At 42.0% G+C, this 25667-nt stretch overlaps 2 protein-coding genes across 2 annotated transcripts in view; both read right to left on the reverse strand.

Annotated features, from left to right (window-relative positions):
• The window catches only part of map2k6 (mitogen-activated protein kinase kinase 6), a 34249-nt gene extending 15953 nt beyond the window's left edge, over positions 1 to 18296 (reverse strand). The window contains exons 1-7 of the mRNA XM_051416703.1: positions 17937 to 18296; positions 5046 to 5109; positions 3997 to 4045; positions 3357 to 3470; positions 2610 to 2729; positions 997 to 1113; positions 785 to 836 (exon numbers count right to left, since the gene is read on the reverse strand). Of these exons, the coding sequence (XP_051272663.1) occupies positions 785 to 836; positions 997 to 1113; positions 2610 to 2729; positions 3357 to 3470; positions 3997 to 4045; positions 5046 to 5109; positions 17937 to 18027 (607 nt within the window). The 5' untranslated portion in view covers positions 18028 to 18296. The remainder of the gene's footprint in view (positions 1 to 784; positions 837 to 996; positions 1114 to 2609; positions 2730 to 3356; positions 3471 to 3996; positions 4046 to 5045; positions 5110 to 17936) is intronic.
• Positions 18297 to 20081: 1785 nt separating this feature from the next.
• btbd17a (BTB (POZ) domain containing 17a) lies at positions 20082 to 25389 on the reverse strand. The gene is made up of 3 exons (XM_051418383.1): positions 25249 to 25389; positions 23738 to 24032; positions 20082 to 22156 (listed from the first exon to the last, which is right to left on the reverse strand). Exons 1-3 carry the CDS (start codon positions 25325 to 25327, stop codon positions 21082 to 21084), a joined length of 1449 nt encoding a protein of 482 aa, XP_051274343.1. The 5' UTR covers positions 25328 to 25389; the 3' UTR covers positions 20082 to 21081.
• Positions 25390 to 25667: the final 278 nt, after the last annotated feature.

The raw sequence follows: 25667 nt of genomic DNA on the forward strand, positions 1-25667 counted from the left end.
AAAATCAATGAGCTGAAAGACACTAAAACAGCGATTTCCAGCCCTCCATCCCCCTCCCCTTCGACCTGTGTCATGATGTCAAATATAATTTAATGCAAGACTTTTATTATATTTTTTAGTCATCATATAAATTTAAAATAAAAAAAACAGTTACATTTTTATAAATGCTTTTTGTCTGGTGCAGTGGTTTGGACTTCAGAGAACTGAAGGGTGTATGATGTCAGTCATGGAAATATATTTGGGAATATTGCACTTTCTTGTAGTACTTGAAAGTGGCCCCCAGATGACAATACCAGCAGCACTTGAGTTTGAGACCCCTGTTTTGAAAGACTAGAGTCGGGTGCTAATTTTTCTCTAACTTAACCACTGCGAGTGACCTCTGTCCCATTACAGTCATTTAATCCACTGATCATACAGAGAGATTAATAAATGCAGCTTCAGAGGGGATTCATTTGGAAAAATGTCAAAACGATATAAATAAATAGAGACTTCATGTTCACTGTAATGGATTATATGACTCATGCTAGCAAGAGGAAATTAATAGAAACCAATGAAGGATCAGAAAAAATCTAGTTTATATATCGCACAGCAACATTCGTGACTTCTAGTTAATGAGATAAAACATGCAAAACACTGGTATGGTCCTTTAAATGGAGCCGGAGGCAGCAGGATGGAACAAAGACAGAAAGAAAGCAGCTCAGTGCAGCTGAGTGATGATGCATCACAGAAGTGGATATTGACACTGTCTCTGAGAGGTTTAATGGGTCTCCACTCAGGCTCTTACCTCTGTGTATGACTTGCAGATTGCTGTGCAGATGCTCCAAAGCTTTTACTATCTGTAATAACAAAGCCCATTAATAAGCAAATGAGAGTTACATAACAAATATCTGTCATTAAGCTAACATCATCCGAGTATTCACAGGAAGCATGTCATGTGGAATTAATTTTTAATCGTTTCACATTATGTTCTCAGAAGTGTTTTGCAAGTGGACCCACTGAGACGGCGATCTTTCCCAGGATGTCCTCGGGGATGGTCATGCCCTTCTCGATCACCTGCTTGTAGAACTTGTCGAGGGAGGTGTCCATCAGCTCCATGCAGATCCAGACGTCGCCCTGGCAACAGACAGACACATTTGGAAAGAGATCAGGAAAAATGGCAACAAACAAGGCGGCAGGACGCGTTCCAGACGGACGGGAAGCGGCAGATTTTCCAGTGTTTTTTAGTCACGGCGAGGAAATCCTGAACATCCACTCGCTGCTGCAGGAAGTCGTCTGCATCCGAAAATCTTTAGAGGTGTTTGTCATCAGGATACGCTGCTGTTTGAGGTCAATGACGGACGTAGATTTGGACAACAGGCCAACTGATACAGTGTCAGATATCAGCTGATGACGGCTGATCTGAGATACATATATAAATATTGGCAGATATAAAAAAGAAATAAGGAAAGCAAAAGTAAAACATACAAAATAAGTGGCAATAGATAGTTCTATAGGCTGCTTAAATATATTTTGACTTTTTCTTAATTGAAGTTTAACATATTTGTATTTTTACTGTTGAAACTTTAAGTCATTTATAATGACAAAGTCCTGTTCAGCTGGACAATATCTCATCTCAAGGGTAATACACAGTTTAAATTAATACAGAGTCACATGGTGTCTCACTCCCTCTGTCTGTGTTGTATCGCAGCCTCTCTGTGGGTTGTTTCCATAGCCGGTCTGCTCCGACTGAAACTGCTGTTTTTATCATCTACGTCGGTGAATTAAGGATTTATTTCCACCAAACCAGAGTTGGTGATTGTTGGAAACACTAACAGAGACGCTTTTAATCAGTTTTATTCTGTTTCTGTCCACTTTGAATGAAGTTACGATGATCTGAAGGTAAAATGAGTGTTTCTGTCTCTGGAGTCTGGTGGAGAGTAATAGTGATATTACGCCTGTGTGTGGTTAAACTAAAGGTCTATCTCTGTAGGGATCCTTTCCATAATGCTGTCAGAACCTGAAACAACAACTTTTAGTGGACGTACTTTTACAGACTAACAGACCATTGTCATCCTTTCCACAAATATTTTCAAATGTAACTGTGAATTAAAAGTCTATTTCCACCAAAATTCCAGTCTCCGTCTGTATGGTTGGATATTGTTTAAACCTTTTTTGTATTAATGCAGATATAAGGAGAATTTCAGTACGTTACCAAAATACTGCTTCTTACTTTTAGAAATATGACCCTTCTTTTTACCCAAAACAAAATTTTTCTGATGATAAAAGAAGCTAAACTTTTTGTTAAATGTGATCTGAACTCACACAGTCTAACTTTGTCTGAATAAATATTACATTATACTATTCAAATCAGAACCTTTATGACCAGACGTTCAAGGCTAACTTTTGGGACTACACATTTCAGCGGGTACTAAAGACATACTGAGGTTTGATACAAGCTTTATAGTTCAGGCTCTAATTAAATTAGTTGGCTCTTCCTTGTGTTGAACAGGTTTGCCTGACTTTGACCTTCTCCACGCTACATTAAAAAGATGCAGGAAGATGTAGTTTTGGGGATTTACACACTTGTAAACATCAATAATCGGTGTATTGCACCTCTACATTAATGTTACCTCTCTGAATAGTGCTCCGTAGAAGGTGACTGTGTAGAAACAGTCCACTGTCCTCATAGAGATGTCCAGGTCCATGAGCAGCCTCTTCTGCTCCTGAGTGTTCACTGTGGCCCGAATCCGCTGAGGGAGGACAACAGGAAACATAAAGGTTTATTACGACCCTCCTTCCTGTTGATATCTTCATGTTTCTCGTCTAGTAAAACAGATTTTATGTACAGCTGTACAGACTGGGTCAATGTTGCTCTCTCTGTTGCTCTTTGTGATTTTATCCTCCGTCTCCATGACCATGAAATAATGTACCTGCCGGTGCACTTATAATACAATTTAAAGCTGCAGTAGGTCATTTTTATAAAATAAATTTTCCTCAAACTTCCACTATATCCTGACAGTAGAACATGAGACAGATAATCTGTCGTAGTGGCATTTACACTTCCCCTCTAGAAGTTTTGACTATTAGTTCAATTCAATGCATGTTACCTACATGACCTCAAAGGGAACTGTTTCCATACGGGCCATTTTTCACCTTTAAAGCTGCAGTAGGTAACTTGAACATAGAAAAAAACGTTGCTCATATCACTCCGCTAAGCCCCTCTTACCAGAACCAAAAGGGAAGAGAGAGTGGATGACACACTTAATCCCATGGCCACCACAGCAGGGACTCAGCCTTGCTACCAGTTCTACCAAGTGAGCTATCATGGCACCCCGAGGAGGCTGTCGCATGGAAGCTCAGAGCCGCCCTCCGCTCACCTTCACAGCCATGATCAGGCCACTGGGCACGTGTTTCATCTTGTCCACCACGCCATACGCTCCTCGGCCGAGCTCGCAGATCAGCTCCAGGTCATCCGCCTTCACCTCGAAATTCTGCTCCGGACACAACAAGAGAGCAAGGTGAGAGAGACAGTGGTGGAGAGAGACGGAAATAAACGGAGCTGTGGTGACAGAGACTGAACGCAGGAAGAGTCTCTGATCACACCTGCAACTGCACGGCAAAATGTAAAGAAGCTCTGACGTCTGAATCACTGAACAGTCTCAAAGAAGCCCTGCCAATGGAAAATTCCACTTCTTTGATGAGTTTAAAATAAATAATGTTACTGCCTGATGGGCAATAAAAGGCATTCCAGTCTCCCCACAATCAGAAGTGTTCAATTCGGCTGTAATGTTCACCGGGGCGTTCTTTACGGCTAACAGACCCTTTATTAAACCAACCTCTGTGGACTGAGACAGAACTTAGTAAACCCAAAATGCACTGGGAGGAGGAACAAAGTAAACAGTGAGTTATGTAAGAGTCCAAGGTAAAAAACTATAACCCTTGAATGGGATTGGGAAAGGTGCAAAGATGAAAGTAAATATGTCCCGATCCAAAAATGAGCAGAAGAAATGAAATTACCTTCTCTCCGATGGTTACACAAGCTTTCGAATCCAAATCCCTGGGGGGTCTGAAACACACGGACAGTTTGTTTCTTATAAAGTGGTTACAGAAATAAAATGTCAAGAGTTTGTCCTGTATGAGTGGATGGAAACTACAAAGGATAATGATCTTTCTGAGAGGACATAGAATGTGGTTGAAAGCTCCAGAAAAAGCTGAAAAAAACAAACAATGTTACAATTTGAAAATAAAATAAATGTAAAAATGATAAATACTTAAAATATAAATATTAATTCTAAATTTAAAAAGTAAATTAAAGAAATAAATAATTGAAATAGTGAACAATAATTAAATAAAATTAAATCAGAAAATTTTAAAAGCTAATAAAATAAAAAATAAATAATTAAAATATAAAAAAATATATATACAAAATAAAAGTTAAATCTAAAAAATGTCTAAACTAAAAAAATAAATAAATAAATAAAATATTAAACAAAATAAAAATAAATAAAATATCAAACAAAATAAAATGGAATAATATAAAAAGTAAATAAATTGAAAAACCAAACTAAAATATGTATTTTTATATAAATAATAAACACTAATAAAGTAAAAAAAACAAGTCAATTTGATAATAATCAAAAGGACACAATCAAAAAATGTAAATTAAAATATGCAATAAAAGCAGATGTACACAGAACGTGTAATACGACTGATAGTCCGACTCTCTCATGGAGTTGAAACCAGAACGCCTCTGCTGCTGCAGCAGGTTTCTCAATGAAGATGATTCACTTTAAGACGCATGCACATTTAGTTTCCGTGCTGCAGTCTGAGCTTCACGTTAACAAGAATGAGGAGACGATGGTGCAAATGTACCAATCATTCTACAGAAAGTCGGATTGTGTTGGAACCGGGTGAACGTCAGGGGAGTGATGTGAAGAAATGAAAACGCGTACATGTGTCACAATAACCCCGTGAAGGCTGATGTACTCCATATGACATGATGATCAATACTAACCCTCTGCACAGATTAAAGCACTGCATGTGAGGAAGTGTGATTGTAAACTTACACTGCGGCGGGAGGGGGCTGCTCAAACACCTCCTTGGAGAGCTTGAGCAACGGCTTCCTCTTACCTGGAAACAGAACAGAACATCATCAGAGGTGAAACCTGGAAACATGGATCAACAGAAAGAGACAAATCATTACAAAGCCGACATGTTTCAACCACTGTTGGTCTTCGTCAGGGCTTTAAAAAAACACAGCACAGGTGTGGCCTCGCCTTCATAGAAGCACCGGCCAATGGGAGGCAGTCACCTGACCCAGACAATGACATAACAGGTGAAACAAATGACACAGACACACATACACTAATACTGGTTGTTTTCCAAAGCCCAAGGTTTTGTCCACAACCTAAAGATAATCAGTTTACAGTCAGAGAGCAGTGGTTCCCAACCTGGGGGTCAAAGCCAGAGCTTAATGGGGGGTCAGGAGGCCTTCTTGATTTTAAGGCGTGCTAGACAATTTAAAAAACATACACAGTAGGCCTATTAAGTCTGTACGAATGTTAAAAAATTATAAATAAAACATGATACAGAAGATTGTATTTAAAGTTTCAGCAGGAAAGGAAATAATCTGCTCAAAATTCATCCAAATCTCTCGTTTCACACGAACTTCCTGCAGTTACTGAGTTCACTGTTTGGGTTCACTGTGCAGTTGTCAATATAATATAAAATATCCATAAAATATATGTAATTTAGTCAGTTTGATAAATTATAGAAAGGGGTCCCTTAAGTAGAAAGGAGGACTAAAGAAACCAGAAAACATTCACATTTTAAAAGCTGAAATCAGAAAATGTGCTCATTCATTCTGAAAAACTGACTCAAAACAACTACTTATAGTTGCTGATTAATCTAATAGTTGACAACTAGTCGATGAATCGACCGATCGTTGCAGCTCTTCGCACCTCAGTATTTGTGCCAACCTCTGTAACAGTTTAGTCCGAGTGAAGTAAAAGCAGCAGAGTGATGAGACTCCAGAGGGGACGGTCTCTCTGGTGGCCCAGCATACCACAAGATGAAAGCATACTTAACTTCTTAACATAGCTCAGGATGAGAGATCAGTTGATCAGACTTCATCCTGGTCAACCTTTTACTCGGTTTTTCCCTTCGGCAGCAGCAGAGTGTGCAGTCTGTGACCTGTGACCCTTCTGTAACATTCAGATTCTCTATATTAAACCACTGACTGCATGTATCTGCACTCCGGGAAGATTCACTGAGGATTCGCTGCCTCTGTCCACAGCTCACAACAGCCATCAGGCACTTCAAAACTCCCACTGATGCAAAAATGACTCAAACTTCCTGCAGCCATCAGTCTAAACAAAGCCCAACACAGAATCCTCCTCATGTATCAAACCCAGTCTACAGCTTCTCTTTCACATTTCCTGTTGATATAGCAACCGCAGCAGCGACCCAATCTCACATTGGACACTTACGGCTGGATGCAGTAAGTGACTCCAGATCCTACGTGAATGTAACAGGCGCTGAGAGCAAGAAGAAGAAGAAGAAGAAGAGCCCAGGTGTGCTCGCTCCATCTGGAGGTGCTGCACTGACGGTCTAACAGCCGGGCGCCTTGTAAACGTCACAGGGTGTGACTGTGTGTGTGTGTGTGTGTGTGTGTGTGTGTGTGTGTGTCTCTCCAGAGCAGCATCTGGCTCAAACCTCCTCAGACCAGCTCACAGCCGCTGAACCCAGCCAGTCTGTTACCTACAAGCAGGCCTGGGCACCAGGAGGAGGGGCAGCCATGTTGGATCTGCCTCTGATGCATAACAACTAGTGTTTGTTTTTCCTGCGTGCACACTTGGAGACGCGTGTGACTTGCCGAGCAGCTGACGCACAAAGTGTAAAAGGTGATATTTAAAGTCACCCCACTGTGCGCCGCCCCCTGACGTCACAACCTGCTATTAAAAGTAAAACTGAAGGTGCGTCTCCTCAGAAGACGTGGAGCGGTGCCAGAGGAATAACTGGAATACCTCACATTGCTGTCTTATGAGGAAATACAAAAACATGTAGCCGTGGACAGATCAGAAAGCATTGAACACACACACACACACACACACACACACACCTCTCTCTCTCTCTCTGTGTGTCCTGGTTTGTTCAAACAGTGCAGGGTGTGACGCTGCTGTGCTATGCGGCCCTCCACTGGCGGGCCTCTTGCTGCCTGCCTCCCGGTCTCCGCTTTCCAAAGCAGCTTTGTTGCACTAAAATGTCAGTCTGAGCCCCTCCTACGTGCATTTACACAGACAACAATAGTAACTGGAAACCAACTCTCTGCTAACAGGTCCATAACAACGCACGCTGCAAACACTCAGAGAGAGAACACCTGCACCCAGTCTCACAGCCCTCTCAGTGTGCTGCTTTATAAAAGAGTCTGGATCATCTGCATCCATATACTGGACTCACTGTGATAGAAAACCATGCTGATTGGCTGCTGGCTGAAGTTACAGCCATTTAAATGTGTCATGTTGTTGTCAGAGTTTGACAGTAGAAGGATGTTACGCTACCAGCATGTTTTTTGACATCACAAATAGTTCAGGAAGTCAGTCCTGGTCCAGTATGAAACAGTAATCCACCAGTGCACACACTCTGAGAATGGACTTTACAGTGAAGAAGGAGATGTCTTGTGTCCAGCAGGAAAACTTAATTGTGTGTGTATATATATATATATATATTATATAAACAGAATTTGCATATTCATAGATTTTGGAGGTAGAAGGAGTAGATACCTTTTTAAGGATTTTAATGTGGAAATTATTATATTTTTGGCAACAACAAAAATCTAGCTGTGTACGTCCTAATATCTGTCTGGAGGGGATCTTTAAATAATCATCTAGAGTAAAATTCTTCAACTATATTTGGTTGCAGTTGCAAAATAAGTGGCAGTTTTTGTCACTTAAGCCACACCTGGAAGAATTTGACATGTTTTATCATGTCATGTTCATCATCATCAGTCACTACTATTAGTGTAGTTGTTGCTACTGTTGTTGCTGTGCACCTGTCTGTCTGTCTGTCTGTCTGTCTGTCTCTCTCTCTCTCTCTTTCACCCCAACTGGTCGAGACAGACGACCACCCACCTAGAGCCGAAGGATCTGTCCTAGGTTTCTGTCTTTTAACTGGCAGTGTTTCCTTGCCCTTGTCTCCAAGGTCTTGCTCATGGTGGTACTGTTGGGTCTCTGTAATTAATGTTATAAGGAGTTCGGTCTAGACCTGCTCTATTTGAAAAGTGTCCTGAGATAACTTCTGTTATCAATTGGCGCTCTACAAATAAAATTGAATTGAATTTTATGAAAACTATCCATCATATCGACGACCAAATTATTAATTTTATTTTCAGAGCTGAAACAATGAAAAATCTCTGCTTCCTGTGTCTCCAATCTGAGGATTAGCTTCTCCTCGCTCTTCTGAATCGCTGTAAAGTGACGTAATATTTTGTGATTCAGGACATTTCATAATCAACAGATTAATTGATAAAAGAAATGATCATGAGGCTCCAATGTTTTCTACCAAACTTTGTGGAAACCAGAGCGAATTCACCAGAGCTGCAACCACTCATGCGTTCATGCATTCACACACACACACACACACACACACACACACACACACACACACACACACACACTTTTTATGGCCAACTGACAGAACAAGCTAAATGTACAATACCCTGCAGGTGTCACTGGGGTACTGGAACACTTTGGTAAAGTATATGCAAATTATAGCCAGAACTGGATTTTCTAAGCAGAGTCTTTGAACTAACGCCACACTTTAGTTTTTTTTTTTTGTGAGTGGTACATTTACATAATATCAGTGTTCTGTGGAGGACAAACTATGATGTTAAGACGTATTTTTCCAAATCCAAATCACTGCTGCTCTCAGACTGAACGGAGGAGTCACAATATAACTCGACACTGAGTGAAAAATGAGGAGGTAAAGTTGTCAACCTAACATAAATGAACGAGTGGATTTACTTCCCTTAAACATTTCCTAAAATGCTAGCAATATTGTTTAACAAATTATGAATTAGGCTTTTTCTTTGACACTTTCCAGACTCCATACTAATGGATCCAGATCCACATCTGAAACTAATCAGTTCCTCTGACCCTTTCTCCAAATTTCACTGAAATCTGACTTATAACCCTGTTACTAACTAAAATAACTCCAGGTTCCACATTCAGAGATCAATAACTACTTTGATATGCATTAACCAGACCTGGAACTGACCTCAAACAGCGTCAGAACAAAAGATTCACTGTGTGATTACAATGCAGCGACAGCATCCTTTCTCTTTCTCCATGACTAAAAAAATCTGCCTTCAGTGCGCCGAGATCACGAGACAAGAGGCAGCACGCTCCTCAAAAGAAGGAGACAGATTTATTCCCTGAACCTCAGCGTGCACATTATCATGCACACAGCGTTTCAGTCCATTTTTAATACACACACAGGCGAGACGCAGCTGTCCCGACAGGACTGATGTGGGCCGCAGGCACAGATTTGTATCTAAAGTGCAGTAAGTCGTTAGAGGCAGGTATTAGGCGCAGTCCACATTGAGGTGGTGATGCACGCCATCCTGCAGCCGCACATGCAAATCAAACTGACGTGCAGCTCGGTGCTGCATGCACGGCGGTGTCTGAACCGACAGGAACGTTGGACTCAGCGTCTGCATGGCCGCACCGCTCGAAAAGCTGCTGCTGCTGCCGGCCGAGGAGAAATGACAAGAGGAGTAAAGAGAGGTGTAAGAAAGAGAGAGGAGGTGGTGGGGGGTCGGAGGGCCGGTGGGTTATGTAATCTTCATGGCTGGCAGGAATAAGCATGTGCTCTGCTTTGTGTCATAATACACAGCAGTGATGGGGAGAGTATTCAGATCATTGGCTCAGTTAAGTAACAGCAGCAATTAGAGCTGAAATAATTAATGAATCGATTAGTCGATCGACAGAAAATACATGCTGCTATCGTGATAATCCATTCAATCAGTTCAGTCATTATTCACCTCAAAGTGCCAAAAATTCACTGCTTTCAGCTCCTCAAATGTGAATATCAGCCAGTCTGTGCCAGTAATCTGATTACATTAGAGACTTGGAGTCTGAGAAATTCAGAGACGTCACCTTGTTGATTTTATATATTTTTAGACCAAATCATTTATTGGCCAATCAAGAAAAACATTGGATTGGAGATTCACTGATAATGAACATGATCCTTGGTTGCAGCTCTGGTGGCAAGAAAACTAATTAGAAACACTCAATTAGAATAAAAAAGGTCCAGCATTCAATATTTCCCATTAGTGAAAGTACATAATTAAGAAAAGGAAGTATGTATTATGCAGAAAGGTTCTTTTTAGTGTTATATTGTTATTATATATAATACAGGGTGGTGAGGAAGGATTATTTTCATCATCAAGGAATCTACTAAATGTGTATTTGATTTATAAATATTTATTTCTATAAAATGTAAAGAAATATAATAGCAGTATAAAGCTTTCAGACAGTTCTAGAGATCCACAGTCCCCAGAGGATGAACCCAATCACTCCGGTGATCTTTGCCTAAGCAGCTTCACAGAGCTGCTAGCATGGCTGTAGGGCTGCACAATGTATGATACGATTCACAATTAGGTTAGGATTTGTAGTCCAGGGCATCTCTTCAGAACTACAATAGTTCACTATAATGCTGTTGTCACATTTTACCTTTATCAAACAATTGCACTTGGCCATTTTATGTTTTACGTCAATATTCGGATTCATTGTGCAGCCCTGCGTGGCTGCAGACTCTTGGTCTCTGCACACTCTGTCCTCAGCTGCTCTGTTTGTTTGGTAGATAACCTGGACCTCCTCCCTGTGATTCATCCTGTCATTCCTGGCACCTGTTGGCTGGCCTTAACTTTCATTTTTATTTGCTTTAATTGTAATAACCTCATAATTTGCAAATCCTCGTTGTTGTTGTCTCCTCTATAGTGCTTCCCCAGAGCCAGGGTTGTAACACACAAGAAAAATATCTTCAACAAAACATTGCCTATTAAAATCACTGGGGCCTCGTTTCCACTCATGCACTGAATAAATGTTCCAGCACTAACTCTATATTCAGTATATTATCATATTATCACTGATCATCATTCATTTTAACTACAATAACACTGCATCATATTTTATATGAGCAAAAACGACAATATTTCTCTCTGGGAAGCAGTAAAAGTATCAAGCAGCATAAAATGTAAATACTCAAGCTGCACTTAAGTACAATAAATATACTTAGTTACTTTCTGCCAAGCCGACTAGGAAACGCAGGATAAAAATATCCCATTGCAGACGTTCTCCAGATTATGTTGCATAACTCAGATACACAATTCCTTCCTTTATTCTTGCTGAGCTCAGCATCGGGGCTCGCATACTGTGGTAGGCAGTGTGGGTTAATTAAAAGCAGCAGTACATATCATTCCCGGTGATTTGCAGCACATGAGCTCAAGTATGCGGCGAGATGCCAGAGCGAGGCCACAGGAGATGGGTGTCTGTGCTCCCAGTTTCTGCCACACCCGATAGGAGCATGCAATCAGCCTCGTCATGCACGCGTGTCAGTTTGTGAGCGGTGAAAGGGAAAAAAAATAATGCTGACAGGGAGGTTTGCAGAGACCGAGTGCACGCAGAAAGCCTCTGTGTGTGTGTGTGTGTGTGTGTGTGTTTTGTGTGAGAGAGAGAGAGGGCAGGTGATGGCTGGCCTGCGTGATAATGAGGCCTGGATCACGGGGGCTTGCTGCTAACCCACACATGCACTCCGGCTGGAATTCCAACAATCCCAAGAGTTCCTCAATGGAATTCCACAGAGCCGGAGGAAGACAGATCAATCACAGACGGTGGGAGGCAGTGAACCGCAAACAAGTGACACAAGGAAGGACAGGAAAAGACAGCAGCAAGCACAGAGGGAGGGGAGGGGGCAAAAGAGATTTGAAAATAACTCCAGCCGGAGCCATCGGCTGCTTGGCCCCCCTCCGACCACTCTGGCAGGTTGTGAGATACTCTACACTTCCAAAGATGGCAGCTCCTTTAGGTTCCAGCTGTCGGAAGCTCCTTTGGGAATCATGTCGTCACCCGGCTCGCGCTACACTTCCTGTGCACTCGGCTCAACTCGAACGTTACTCGCAGAAAGCGCCGGAGCGTCGGGGTATCGGCTTCAGGTCGCCTCAGAGCGAGAATGCCGCTTCCACCAGTTCACGGAGATCCAGCAGGCTCATTGTGCACCGTATTCCGGTTGGTTTGCAGGGTCGCAGCTGCGCTCAAGGGACGCTTGGACCACCGTTTTGGACATTTCAAAATCTTGCACTACCTGTCCTACAACCCTGTACACACAGTAACAATCTGACCTGTGTATGTTGTCCAGCTCTTAGCTTGATGTCTTTCTTTGGCTGTATCTCTGTATTTGTACCATCCTTGCTGACCTGTCTGAGAGCTAACGTGAACTGGAGTCAACTTCCTTGTGTGTGTGTCGACATACTTGTCGTGTTTCTGATTCTGAAAACACATAATGTGAAGGAACCTTAGGACCGCATTCGGCCATATGCAAACTCTACACATATACGGCTCACATGATTTACTGCCCGGCAACCAGAACATGTGGCAATCGAGAGTCAGTTCAGGACACTAAACTTTAGACCTTGTTGTTGTTTTACAGTCCAGCATCAGTTGATTTAGCCTTCTTTCAGACGTGCACTTCAATACGTGGATCGAACCCCAAGGAAGAGTGCCGGGCTTTGAAGCCAATTTGATAGTGGCCGAATCATGTAATTACAGCAATGCCGTCCGTCACGTGATGCACACTGATCCATAAGCTTACATTGTGAGTCTCTCAAACTGCGGAAAAGAGTTTGGAGCATCAACATCCTGCAAAACAACTCGCTTCTCCATCTGAATTTGATCCTTCTGGTCCGATAACATTCGTAAAGTCTAGAAGAGCTGTAGATTAAATCATCTGACCTCCATTCAAGTTAGCAGATGGCTAAATCGGAAGTTAGCGGCTTGGCCGGCAGAAGTCGGCTTAATGCGCCGCAGGAATGAACGGAGCTCGCCCCCAATGCTGTATCAAGTTCTCCTTCATTGCAGTATACTGAATCATGATACGCATCTTATCGTCAGATTTTTTCCAATACACAGCCCATAATGCACGAGATTAATTTATAAGAGGATCCAGCAGAAAGAAACGGAGTTGAGTGTCCTTTACACTCACACTGATGGACTGCAAAATACTTCACTTATACTGATGCAGCCTGAAACAGATCTGAGACACAGACATAATGTAAGATCTATTTCAACTTCTACATCCCCGCGGCCACCCGGGTATAAATAAATATTGTTATTTGCTCGCGTACGTGCTCACAATCTGGGAGAACATATCAGTGTACTGGGGCTGTGAATCGGTAAGAATCTGACGTATAAAGATACACAGGTTACGATTAAATATATTGTGATATATGTTTTTATCACAGTCGCTGTGACATCCAACATCACAGGCATCAATTTACATTTACAACACTGCTATCTAATCAATAGTTTCTGAAAGTCGATACAGTATCGCTAAATAAAATATCGCAATACAATATTGTCTTACACCCCTATCGTGTACACAGAAACCCAACAGAACCGCGTGGGCATCCGCTGTGAGCGCCTGTGTGCAATTTTCTGACTTTTATAAATTAAACAATTATTCAAAAATGTATCAGGAGATGAACTGCTTATGCAAATAATCTGTAGTTGCAGCCATACTTGGTAGCAAATATTCCATGTACTTAAAAAGGGACTTTCTACACACATACAAACAAACACGAAATAAGCACAAGTTGGCAATTTACTGAAATGTTTCTTCTTTCCAATCACTGCTGAGGTGCTAATTGGAGCTGGTGATGAGTTGTTTTATTCAACACAAGCAGAAAAACACAAGTGAAAATACAAAAAAAAAAGCAAACAGGTGTAAAAACTGCTGACTGTTGGGTAATGTCAGCGTGAGGAGCACCTTCAGACTGCTCTCATGCAATTACAACAGTTTTAAAATAAATTCAACCCTGAGAAAATAGCTGCCAGTGCAGCCACTTTCCTAAATCACCACCCAAGTGGGGAGTGAAATGTTTGGCAATAATTAAATCCTCGTTTGCTGACGTATCGTGTGCCACTAAAGTCTACATTTAATGTATTCCCGTCCAGAGTAAGGGGAACTGTAGCTTCAGTCTTCGTATATTTAACAGACAGAAGAGTTGCTGGTTGGAGCTCAGGGTGCCATTAGCAGATCTCTATCTACCTGTAATAAATTACATTATTTGCATCCACTATCTTGCATTGCAAGGCTGTGCTACATTGCAGCACCCCTCCCTCCCCCATTCTCATCACATTTCAGCGGCAAAATCTGGAAACCTGCTGCCATCACAACCACGAAGGTTACTCCAGGTTGAACTGGATTTATGTGTCTCTCATTTTCAGCAAACGCTCAGTCTTTTTCAACTGCAGCGCACACCTCTGCTTGCACGCACGCACGCCTGTGACAAAGCTGGAATACACAAGAATTATTTAAAATGTCCCAAATATTGTTGCCATCAGTTGCTGCAGTCAGAATGCATGCATGCATGAAAAGAGAAGTACGTTAGTGGATCATCTGCACAATGCTCTGAACAATTCTACTGTTATTGCAGCAAAAAAAGCCACTAGAGGCCTGGAACTGGACCAACAATTGGCCCGTCGAAACAGCAAATTTAGTATCCGTGCAGCTGAAAACGCAGCCTCCATTTGCATGACAAACGGGACATTTGTGCAGGGGCGCGAGGGCCGGCCGAGGCTGCAGGGGGGGACACGAGCTGGGAGGGCTGCTGTCACGCTGCCATCGGCCAGCCGAGCACACTGCCGCACTCAGCACAGCACAGCGCACAATGGTGAGGGCAAAAACTGTCCGGGGCCACACAGGGCAGCGCTGGAGAAGGAGACGCAAGACTTAACATGCATCTGTGCCGATATGAGAATAGAAGGAAACCAGCAGCAGGGTGAAGGCACTTGGTCTCAGTCTGGCTCGGTTTAAATAAAACACACGGGCACATGATGCTTATTTTAGCTTTGCAGATTCGTACTCATTTCCTTCAGTTTATACACCACTGCTGTGTTGTACAATCTGTGCAGGGCTGCAAGTAACAGGGAGTGTAGATTAACACGGAGTACCGAAAACGGTCTAGTGCCGTAAATTGGTATCAAACCTCCGGTCGGGTTTATAATTCTGTTTACTTATTTCAAAAACGCTTGTACAGATTCTGACAATATTCAACATTAGAGAACTTTATTTAGCGAAAAGGAAAAAAATGTTTTTGCAGAAATTAAATGTGCTTTAACCGGTGCCACAAGCTGTAAGTCTAACACTGACACATTATTGTCTTATTAAGTTGTGTTAGCAAATCTATTTATTCATCCTGCAGACACAGAGCAACATTAGCATTTGTTTTGGAGTCATTTTTCTGTCCACATAATGAAATGAAGTCCAATATTCCCTCTTGTTTTATCTCTTTTTTGGTCTCCACCAACCCCGACAAACACATCTGGCTCTTTAGCTGCTAAACGCTCCACTTTCTACATCAGCTAGTTGCTAACTTTATCTTCATGGCATTCAGTGCCGAGCAGGTAGCGTACAGCGGGTTTATCAGTGGGATTTTCCTCAAAAAAGTTCTGTAATAATCTCATGAATTTGAAGTTTCTGAGTGTATAACTACACCGGTACTCAGTAAAAAGACCGTTGTTCGCTTTGCTAAAGAAAAATGGAGGAAACAAGCGAGCCATTCTGAACAAATAACAACAAACCACAGACATAAAAACAATCCATAAAGACTACAGTAGCTTTACAGTAGCCTTACAGTAGCGTTTGGCACCATGAAAGAACAAAGAAACATCAGTTGTACAATGTAGTTAGGTTAAACTGAGATCATATTAAAAAGGTTACATTATCACAACAACAAATCTGAATCAACTGTTAGCAGCCGATCATTGACTGAACTGCCATTTTGTTAGCATTTTGTTTCGTTAGCTTGCCGCTCAAATGAACTAAAGAACACCAACGCTACAACGTAGTTTGGATTAAGTTACATTTCTTCAAATTGATTCAAATTCTGTGTGTTTTTTGAAAAAGTGACAACTGTAGCAACGACAATTCAACGTCATTTTTTTTTTACCAGATTAATGTTTTAGTCCGACAAAAACCCAACGACATTCAATTTACAATGAAATAAAACTCAACTGTTTAGCATACTTTATTAATAAATGACTTAATATCTGTCAATTATTCTTTTGTCAGTTAATAATTTAGTTTATAAAAAGCCATTAAACTGTGAAAAAACACCCATCACACTTTACTAAAGCCCAAAGCAACGTCATCAGATTGTCTGCTTCGTTCGCCCAACAGTCCAAAATAAAGAAGTATTAAATTTACTGTCACAGAAACAGCAGAAATCCAAATGACAGCACAAATAACAGCCAAGAGCCTTTGACTTAATGAACAAATGATCAAAATAGTTCTTATAGTTCTCGTCTTAACGTCAATTTAATTCTAAATAAGTTTACTTATGCCGTAGGAAGTTCGTGTAAAGGCACCAGAGCAAACACAGCACGCAACCAGACAGACGACAAACAGTAAACAACGTACATACGAGTTTAATTCCAAATGTTTAAAGTGTCGACACTCTGAAAGATTCATGTTTTCATCTGCAGCAGGTTTATTTGGCTTCCAAAGGTGACTAACAGAAGTAAATTCACTGCCGGCACCATTTTTCTAGTCAAGACCAAAACTACTCCGAGCGAAACGCCGAGCGATTAATCGACTGTTCCTTTCAGCGACGGATACGAACCGCGTTCTGCACCGAGCAGGAACCGCCTCCTTCAACTCTAAAACCCTAAAACCTGCATTATTCATCAGAAGAGCGACTGGCTGCACCGAGGCAGTTCCTTTTTGCTGGTGGGCGGACGGTTGACTGTAGCAGATAAACACTGCGAGGCTCTGACCATCGGGGGCTCTCTTCTCCTACCTGTTCACATCCTGTACAGCCTCTGACTCTGTGTGTGTGTGTGTGTGTGTGTGTGCTCTGCATGTTGTGCAATGAACCAAGCCTCACTTTGGACTTCTTGGAAAACACTGTGCGGGGAGGAAAAGCGCCTGAGCTGCTTTCACTGCAGCTCAGGCGTCTGTGCAGCTCACTGATGGACTCTCAGAGGCTGCAGGACGTTTCACTCTCTCTCCTGTTGTTGCTGCACTGGTGATAAAGCCGGGGTCAAAGTGTGACACGCAGTGTTTGTATGCACGCTGTGGACACCAGGGGTTTGACACTGGTCAGGCTTGGATAGCCTAAACACCCCCCCCCCCGTTCTTGAACTCACCACCACTTAAATGCTCACAAGAAATTCTATTATTAGATTTTCTATCCCATAAGCAGAAAACAAATCTGAACCCATTAAAAAAAAAACTTGCCCACTGACAGCTGCAGGTTGTCATGTTGCCTAACCCCCACCCCCCCCACCCCCCCTGCACCAAAACTACGCATATTTACAGCCCTGCACGCGACACGGGTTTCGTTATTTACCTTGCGCAACGTGCACGAGCCGTGCATCAACTCGTGCAGAGTTTATTATAAAGAGTTGCAGTGTCCTTGTCTATCTCGTGACTGTTAAAGGCGCCCCACATCCCTGCCCGCGCGCCACCAATAACGTCAATCTGAGCGAGCACAGACAGCATCGTCTTACCAGGAACTGTGCAAAGGGGAAGATCTGAAACAGGAAATGCAACTGACCCTTCTAAAACCATGTAACTTTAAAATGCACCGGCCGTGCTCGACCTGCAGCGGTGCATGTTGCACACCGTGCAGCCGTGATTGCACGTCGGTAGTTTTGCACGGATCGGTTCAGTGTTCTTACCTCGGTTCGGCTGAGACATTTCCCCTTTGCTTTGATGAGGGGGAGGGGAAGCACAAAAGACTTTGCCTTCTTTCTCACTCCCTCCCTCCATCGCCCTCGCACTGGAGCTTCAGCGGCTCGCTTTGCAACAAAAGATGCAAAATACGAGCCTCGATCTTCATGCACTTGGAGCCTTTTTGCGTCCGAAGCGTGCGTGTCCGTGCGGGCCGCGCGGGTACAAGTGCACAGCGCGCACCGGCGACGGGGAAAGAGGTTATTTTGCAATTGCACTGCAAAGAATTCTCCGCAGCACTTACATGATGGGCCAAGGCTGGCAGCTGAAAGCTCCTAACTTGGATCAGTGTGAGCCCCTGCGAGAGAACGTTCTTCCTGCTTGGAGCGCAGAGGAGTCTGGGAAATGTAGTCATAACAGCGAGCTTATTTACGTCTCGGTGCAGGTGTGTTGAGCAGTGACAGTCACTCAACTTTAGCACCGTTTTAAAAATGCTTGTACTGTATGAATAACTTAATGTTTGTGTTTATTCTGCTGCTATTCTTGTGTCCACTGTGAAAACATACACCATATATACTCACTATTATTAATTAGATATAATATTGTTATATGTTTGGTTTTTGAGTAAATATAATTTAAATCAGGCACTTTCTAGTTAGCCATTTAATATGAGTGGATGCAACGAGAAAGCAAAAATAGAGTTGAGTTGATGTAAAAAAACAGAGTTTTTTAATAATACTTTTACTTTTAATTAAATTTTGGACATCCATGATATATAATTGAGTATAATCACCTACATTATAAATAATTGAATTGAATTGAAAGTGAATTTGACAGGAAGCGGTCTTTGTGTGTAATTACATTAGGTTGGATTCACTCTCTATATTAGTAATTAAATAAACAGAATGCTTTTATTTAACTAGAAAAAGTGTCTTTTATTCCAAACACTTGATTTTTACTGAAATAAGGACACCAATTACACCATTATATTAAATATATTTTACTTAATTCATTATTTAAAATCTACATGACCACAGAATCGTTTATTGCAGTGTAGTATTTTGCAAATGGAGATTTCTAAATACAAAATATATGATCAGCTCATAAAATATGATGTAATATTACAGATTACTCTACAATGGAAGAAGTAGTCAGGTCCTTTAATTAAGTAAAAGTAGTAATACCAGTTTATTAATGCTATAATAATATACATAATAAGTCCTGTTTTCAGTAAAAGCTAAATGTACTATAAATATCAAAAGTAAAACCTATAAATATACTTTAATATCATATTATTGGAAAGTTATTACTAATGCATTAACATGTAGGTGTTCCAGGTGGAGTTTTTTATTTTTAGTTTCAATTATTTTATATAATGTAGTTTAATCTTAATAATGCATCATGTTTTATACACTGATTACATGTTGTTATGTAAAATATAACTATAAAGATCACTGCAGCTGTCAGAGAAATGTAGTAAGAGTACATTTAGAGTATATTTGTTAAAATGTTTCTCTCTGAGATGAAGGAGCAGTACTTAATAATAAAGAAGTAATAGAATAAATACACTTAGTTACACTTTAAAAAGTTCCCAACAGCACATTAATCAATATTTTAATATTACCTTTAATTAAAATTCTTCGTACACATTCACGCAACTGTAACAATAATCCTATTATATAATATTTAATATTATAATATTGCAATATAAACTTTATTGTGTATTATTTTTTATAATTTATATTTTCTATCCTTTTATAATCTTTGCTCTACATTTTCCCTACAGAGGATCAATAAAGGAACATCTTATTTTATCATATCTTATAATACTGTATATTCTAATTTAACACACTTTTACATAAATAAGTACATTTTCCTGACAATACTTACGTACTTTTACTCTGTAAATGCAGACTTTTGCTTCTAATGGAGAATCTTTTCATGTCGCTCCTTTTATTCAAGAAATAATAATAATGATATCTAATATAATAATAATGATGAATCTTTACCTGTATAGACTGGGAATAAAGGTGTCACATCGTATATAAATCCTTCTGAGACAAAGTAATTTATAAATACAATTGACTTCAGTAAAATACCTGAAAACATATCGCTATATTAAAGTGATGGAGGAATTAAATAATGACAATCAGGACAATTAACTATTTATTTTTAAAACTTTATTAAAAATCTTTACTTTGAGGTAACATTGATTAATGCAACAGTGAATCTAGGTAACGTCAATCACATTAATGTGCTAACAACAAGGTACTCTGACATCTACTGTGGTGTGAAGGCTTGTAAGAGTGGTTTTATAAATATATTAAAGTAAAAAGTAAAAACCAAATTCAGCCCAGTTATAACCTAGACATCTAAATATAGTTTGATTTGCAAATCACCAAATCAGTGCTTACTGGGTGATGAATGACGAACGTAAACAGGGTAAAATAGCACCAATATTAACAATACATTAAAAAACAATACAAAGACAGTGTGGCAGGAACATGGATACAGCCGGTGATGTTCTGTAGTTGTCTTATTGTCAACCAATCCCATGAAAACAACAGTGTGTTTGTCCGTCTGTCAGGTTCAATAATCTTTAAAAAACGGCTCACAAATGTTTAGTTTAATTTTTTTAAAGTGATTTCTTTTAATCAAACGTTTCTCAAACTGAAGGAAATTTATTGGGGACTATTTTCAGAGGCGGATTAATCCACATTTGTTACTCTAGTGAGTATTTGGGACATGTAACCTAGTGCAACAGTGTGGCTCACTGAGGTGTTTTGGAGCTCTATGGCACAGAGGAAGAGGAAAAGGATATATCAGGCTTTGATACACACACAATACTCGTAAGGATCAACTCATTGTTGGTTTTTGGTCTTTTCATGGGATTTGTGGTCAGTAATAAAACTATACAACTGCACCAGACTCATCCTATAAGAGATTCAGAATGATTTTACACTCAGTAAAGAGTCAGGCGATAGCGTGTTAGTTGCCCAATGAAAACAGAAGTTGTATGAGACAAGATCCAAATATCACACACGAGGAGGATTCAGATCCACGTCCCCATGATGTGATATGAGTGAGAAGTCGCTCTAGAGGGTTGGATCGTGTGCGGTGAGGTACGGTGGCCCAGAGAGCCCCGGGGGGGGGTCAGTTCTTGGTGGTTATGAGGGTCTGGTACAGTGGCTTCACGACAATATGGAGGAAGAGGGAGCTGTCCATGAGGTAATCAGACGTCCGGCGGTACAGGTCGGCTTCGGCCAAGAAATCGCCGTTTTCCTCCGTGCTCTGGTGGAAGTTGTAGACGTGTTTCACCACCACCTTCCCCTGCTGCTGAGCCATCACGAGCACCGTCTTCTGGAAGTTCACCCCGGCGAAATCTGCACTGGACGTAGCCGGTGTGATGATGATCCGAGGGCGCCCTCCTTCCACACGTGTCGGCTGCATGGCGCCCGTCTCCGTGTACATCGGCCTCATGCTGAGGGGCAACCAGCGTGGTGAGAACAGGGCGTTCCAAGTCACCCGCTTGCTGGCGTCGTGGCCGCTGGGACCCAGCTGGGTCTGGAAGCTGGTGCTGCGGTCGTCCCGCGTTGGGTTGCTGATGATCCACGGCGACCCCCACACTGCCGATAGGTAGTTCCTGGGCATGAAGAGGCTGCAGTTCACATCAAAGTATTTGGCCATGTGCAGCGGCGACGCAGAGTGAAACTGGTAGGACATGTACAGCAGGTCGCGCACCGACTCCTGGTAGCGAGCCAGGACTGATGACTGGGTCTGCAGGCGGAAGAGCTCCCGTGGCGGCATCATGGCGTAGCGCACAGCTCTCAAAGCATTCTCCGCTGTCAGACCGTCCGGCTCATTCTGGATAATCCAGGCCTCCAGCGCTGCAAAGAGCTCCATCTCGCTCTGCAGGATGAGGTCCGAGCGCTGCAGCAGGGACATGAGCAGCTGGCTGCTGATGGTCACCCACTCTGCGCTCTGCAGCACCGACGTCAGGTTCCAGGCCATGTACTGGAGACAGCTGTCCCTCAGAGTCACGTCCCCCGCCTGCAGGGCGTACTCGTACCAGCCCGCCACATGGCCAGAGGAGGAGTCCCGGGCAAGATTCTGGGTCATGTACTGGGTGATGCCCTGCTGAAGACCCATCACTTGGTACTTAGTGGCCAGCTTGTGTAAAGGTATGGCCTGGTCCAGACGCAGAGAAATCTCTCCACAGTACAGATACCTGCTCAGAGAGAGGAAGTAGAGGTTGGTTGCACATGTAGGAGCTTTTAAAGAACAACGTTTTCTACTTCTGTAAAATAGAATGTGACCATTCAGCCTGAAACAGCTCCGCAAATGTTTTTACCCACACCATTACTTTAAAGCTGCAAAAACTTATTTTTGGCTACTTGGGGGCAAAATAACAAGTTGAAACCACAACCCTAGATTACATTATCCAACATCCAGCAGACAAGGAGCAACCTTATCATCCCACTGGAGTCCTGTATGTCCACCTGATGAATTTAAGTCCACTCTCCTTTTAGTTCTTTGTTTCTTTGTTAAATACTAACTTTGTCTACCATTTGGTACTTGGCTGGTATTACACAGAAGGTTTATAGGGTGCTGCGGTGATGACGTCTTTTTGTAAGCCGACCCAGAAGTTAGCATCGTCCTGGTTTCTTTGACAAAAAGGATTTGGATTATTGCAGAAAATAAGCTCTGTGGCGAACCTATCATGACGTTACCCATTGGCTCGAGTTTGGAGCCAGCGGAGGTGACGTACTTCGAGTTGAGCTGCTCTCATTGGCTGTGCAGTTTTGACTAGAAACAATGGTGGCTAATAAATCAAGTGAAAGTCGGCTCATTTCTCCTTAAGCCTTTTTTTGCAGCCATTGGCGCTCCCCCTGCTGGCCATTACATAGAATGCAGGTTTAAGACACTTCACAGACAGAAGCTTTGTTCATTATATAAACTGTAAATGTGGCGAACAAAGGTTTGTGATATTTTGTTCAGTGGGATAATCTTCACAAATTAACTGTATTTTTATGTTTTTTTAACCATAAATGCGATCCCAAGAAGTAAAAAGTTAACGTTAGTCTATAAACTAACTACACCGCGTTTGCATGACTTCACTATCATCACCAAAACAAAATGTGTAAATCTCTTAAACTCGTGTTAACCACAGACTTTATTTCAGGCATCTCAACAAAACCCCCAAAAAACTATTTACTTTGAGACAAGACAACTGGAAGTTTTGGGGTTTTTACTGCTTTTATCTGATAGTGACAGGTGAAGACTCTTTATACATGGGGACACGCTCTACCAAAAACAAAACAATGAGCTAAAAGAGGTTAAAAAACTTTGTTGCGACCCCTTTCGAATTACATAGTTGTTTGATTCATTGTTAATATGAAAATATGAATTATTGGAGCGTTAGTGAGAATAATAGGTAACATAAGGCATCTCTTTCCAAAATTGTATTTTGGCATTCAGTGTAAAGAAGTTTTTCTCCGTCTGGCCAAAGTCAGGTCGTCTGTAGTTCATCAGGTTTTGATCAACCTAATTAGCATTTGAGATAAAAATAGATTTTGTTATTGATTGCTGTTGCAGCACGGGCTCCACAGGGTCTTACTGCTCCACCACAGGAGCTGCTATTGAGCAACTCAGCAGCTCACTGATTGATCAGTTTGTTTTATGTTGAACTCATCAGTGATTGTTTGTCTCAGATGTGGGGCGTTCACCCCTCTACAGGGCGTGATAACGTACTCAAACTGGGTGAAGCAGATGTAGGATGTGACTCTAAGGGACATATATTCTGTCTCACCTGATGAACTTATCAAACACAGCGGCACAGTCGGAGCTCTCTTTCAGTACCAGCGTGCTGCTGTTGCGGCTCAGCAGCATCTCCTCGAACACGGGGCTCTGCAGGGAGAGCACCAGCGAGTGAGTCTGGATCACCTTCACCTCGTCTGCACTGGGCGTCTCCACCCTGAGCGACACGTCACTGCCGTTGCCCTGAACCAGCAGGGCCTCCAGACGCTGCACCAGGGTCAGGGAGTGGCTGATGGTGTCCGCGCTGCCGCCACCGCCATCCTGGGCCCCGTCGACTCTCAGCATGCCTGGTGGAGGGGAATACATAGAGTTATAAGACTGTAAAGTAGTGAGAATTAGATTAAAGCAAGGTTTCAAAGATGTAAATACCAAAGAAAAAGTTTTCTGTCTTAGAGGAATGTACAGAGGTTGCATGTCAGTTATTTATTGGGGCAGATACTGGGGCACTATCATCCAAATCCATGCCATTGATCAGTCCAGCTGCACTCGCTGTCTGGATAATGAGGGATTGTGGGTCACGTTTAATTAAAGCTTTGTCTCAGCTGAGGCACACCACCCCTCCTCCACCTCCTCTCCTCTGCAGTGCCCGCCGTTACTGTAACCGCCGCCATCTGAGCCTTGATTCATTCTCGCAAAGTGTGGTTCCTCTTTCTGATTCAGGATAAATATTTGGCACTTCCTTTCCCCCGATAAAAACGGAACATGGCACAAACTCAGTAGTGGGTTTTGCTTGAAATCACAGCCTAGGTGCAGTTTCTGGCGCACACAGCCGAATGTAGTCAGTAAGTCAGTCAGAGATCTTCTTTGTTTGGGCAAAATAAAAAGTTTTCACCAAAGTCTAAAGCCTGGAGGAAGAAAGATATTCAAAGGTCGGTTCACCCAGGAAATACAGAGAAAAAAGCTGTTACATTTCAACTTTTAACTTGTCAAATAAGGGACGTAGATAACCTGCTGTTGTAGGTTTAACTAATAAATACCTTATTAGGGACTATTTAAGTTAAGAGAGAAGCTAAATATAATGTTTTTGGACCCTCCCCAGCAATTTTCATATTTTATTAGAAGTTAAATTGCAAAATATAAGTCAAAATGCAGCCTCACTAATGTTGTTAGTGTGTATGATCTAACTGTTAGCTATGTTACAAAGGTAGGCTGAATTAAAATAGAAATCCAGGATGATAAAAACATGAATTAAAGAACTACCCTTTAGCCACATTTTCTAAACCCTCCTATTCATTTTCATACAGTCCCTTATTAGCTTTTATTTTCACGAGGAGACATTCACACATAATTACTATTATCAGTCTGAAAATCATATCAAACACTCATTTGCTACATCGCCTCTGGCCTACACACCCAGAATCATCCAGCAACCAACTCAGTCAATTATTTGTTTTGCCGCAAACTTACCTCAAATTAAACTAGATCAGACTACAAATAATCCAACGCCGCACACATCCTGCTTAATGATATCTGAGCCGATAGCTGAAGCAGCACTGAACTTACCTGCAGCAGCTGCCCCCGAGTGCACGCACAGAGCCAAGAACAGCATCCCAGCGCAGATCTGAACTACTTGTTTCACCATCCTTTCTCACTCGTCCTCCTCCACCGTGTCTGGATTTGTGTTTGCCCTGCTTGTGGAGGACGAGCGGGGGGTCTGTGTGTCAGAATGTGGGACAGGGGGTTCCTCCTCGCCACATCCGGCCCATCGCCATGCACACAGAACCTCATCGATTGGTGGGTTGAAACCAGGCCTGGGTTGTTTCCATGACTACCACTTTGATTCCGACTTTCCTATCCTTGGGTATCAACGCTCGCTGCATGACATTGATTTGATGAGGAGGCCGTGGGGACTCTCAGACAGCTGTGGAGGGGGGAGACTGGGGGGGATGAGGAACAGCTGGGGTGTTCAGGGTCTGACTGAG

The sequence above is a fragment of the Dicentrarchus labrax genome, unplaced genomic scaffold (genome assembly GCF_905237075.1).
Source record: "Dicentrarchus labrax unplaced genomic scaffold, dlabrax2021, whole genome shotgun sequence".
NCBI lineage: Eukaryota > Metazoa > Chordata > Actinopteri > Moronidae > Dicentrarchus > Dicentrarchus labrax.

Coding starts and splice junctions, on each gene's coding strand:
- btbd17a (XM_051418383.1), bottom strand. CDS start 25,327: ATGGTGAAACAAGTAGTTCAGATCTGCGCTGGGATGCTGTTCTTGGCT. Junction 24,033..25,248: donor CTCGGGGGCAGCTGCTGCAG/GTAAGTTCAGTG, acceptor CCCCTCCACCAG/GCATGCTGAGAGTCGACGGG. Junction 22,157..23,737: donor GTGTTTGATAAGTTCATCAG/GTGAGACAGAAT, acceptor CTCTCTGAGCAG/GTATCTGTACTGTGGAGAGA.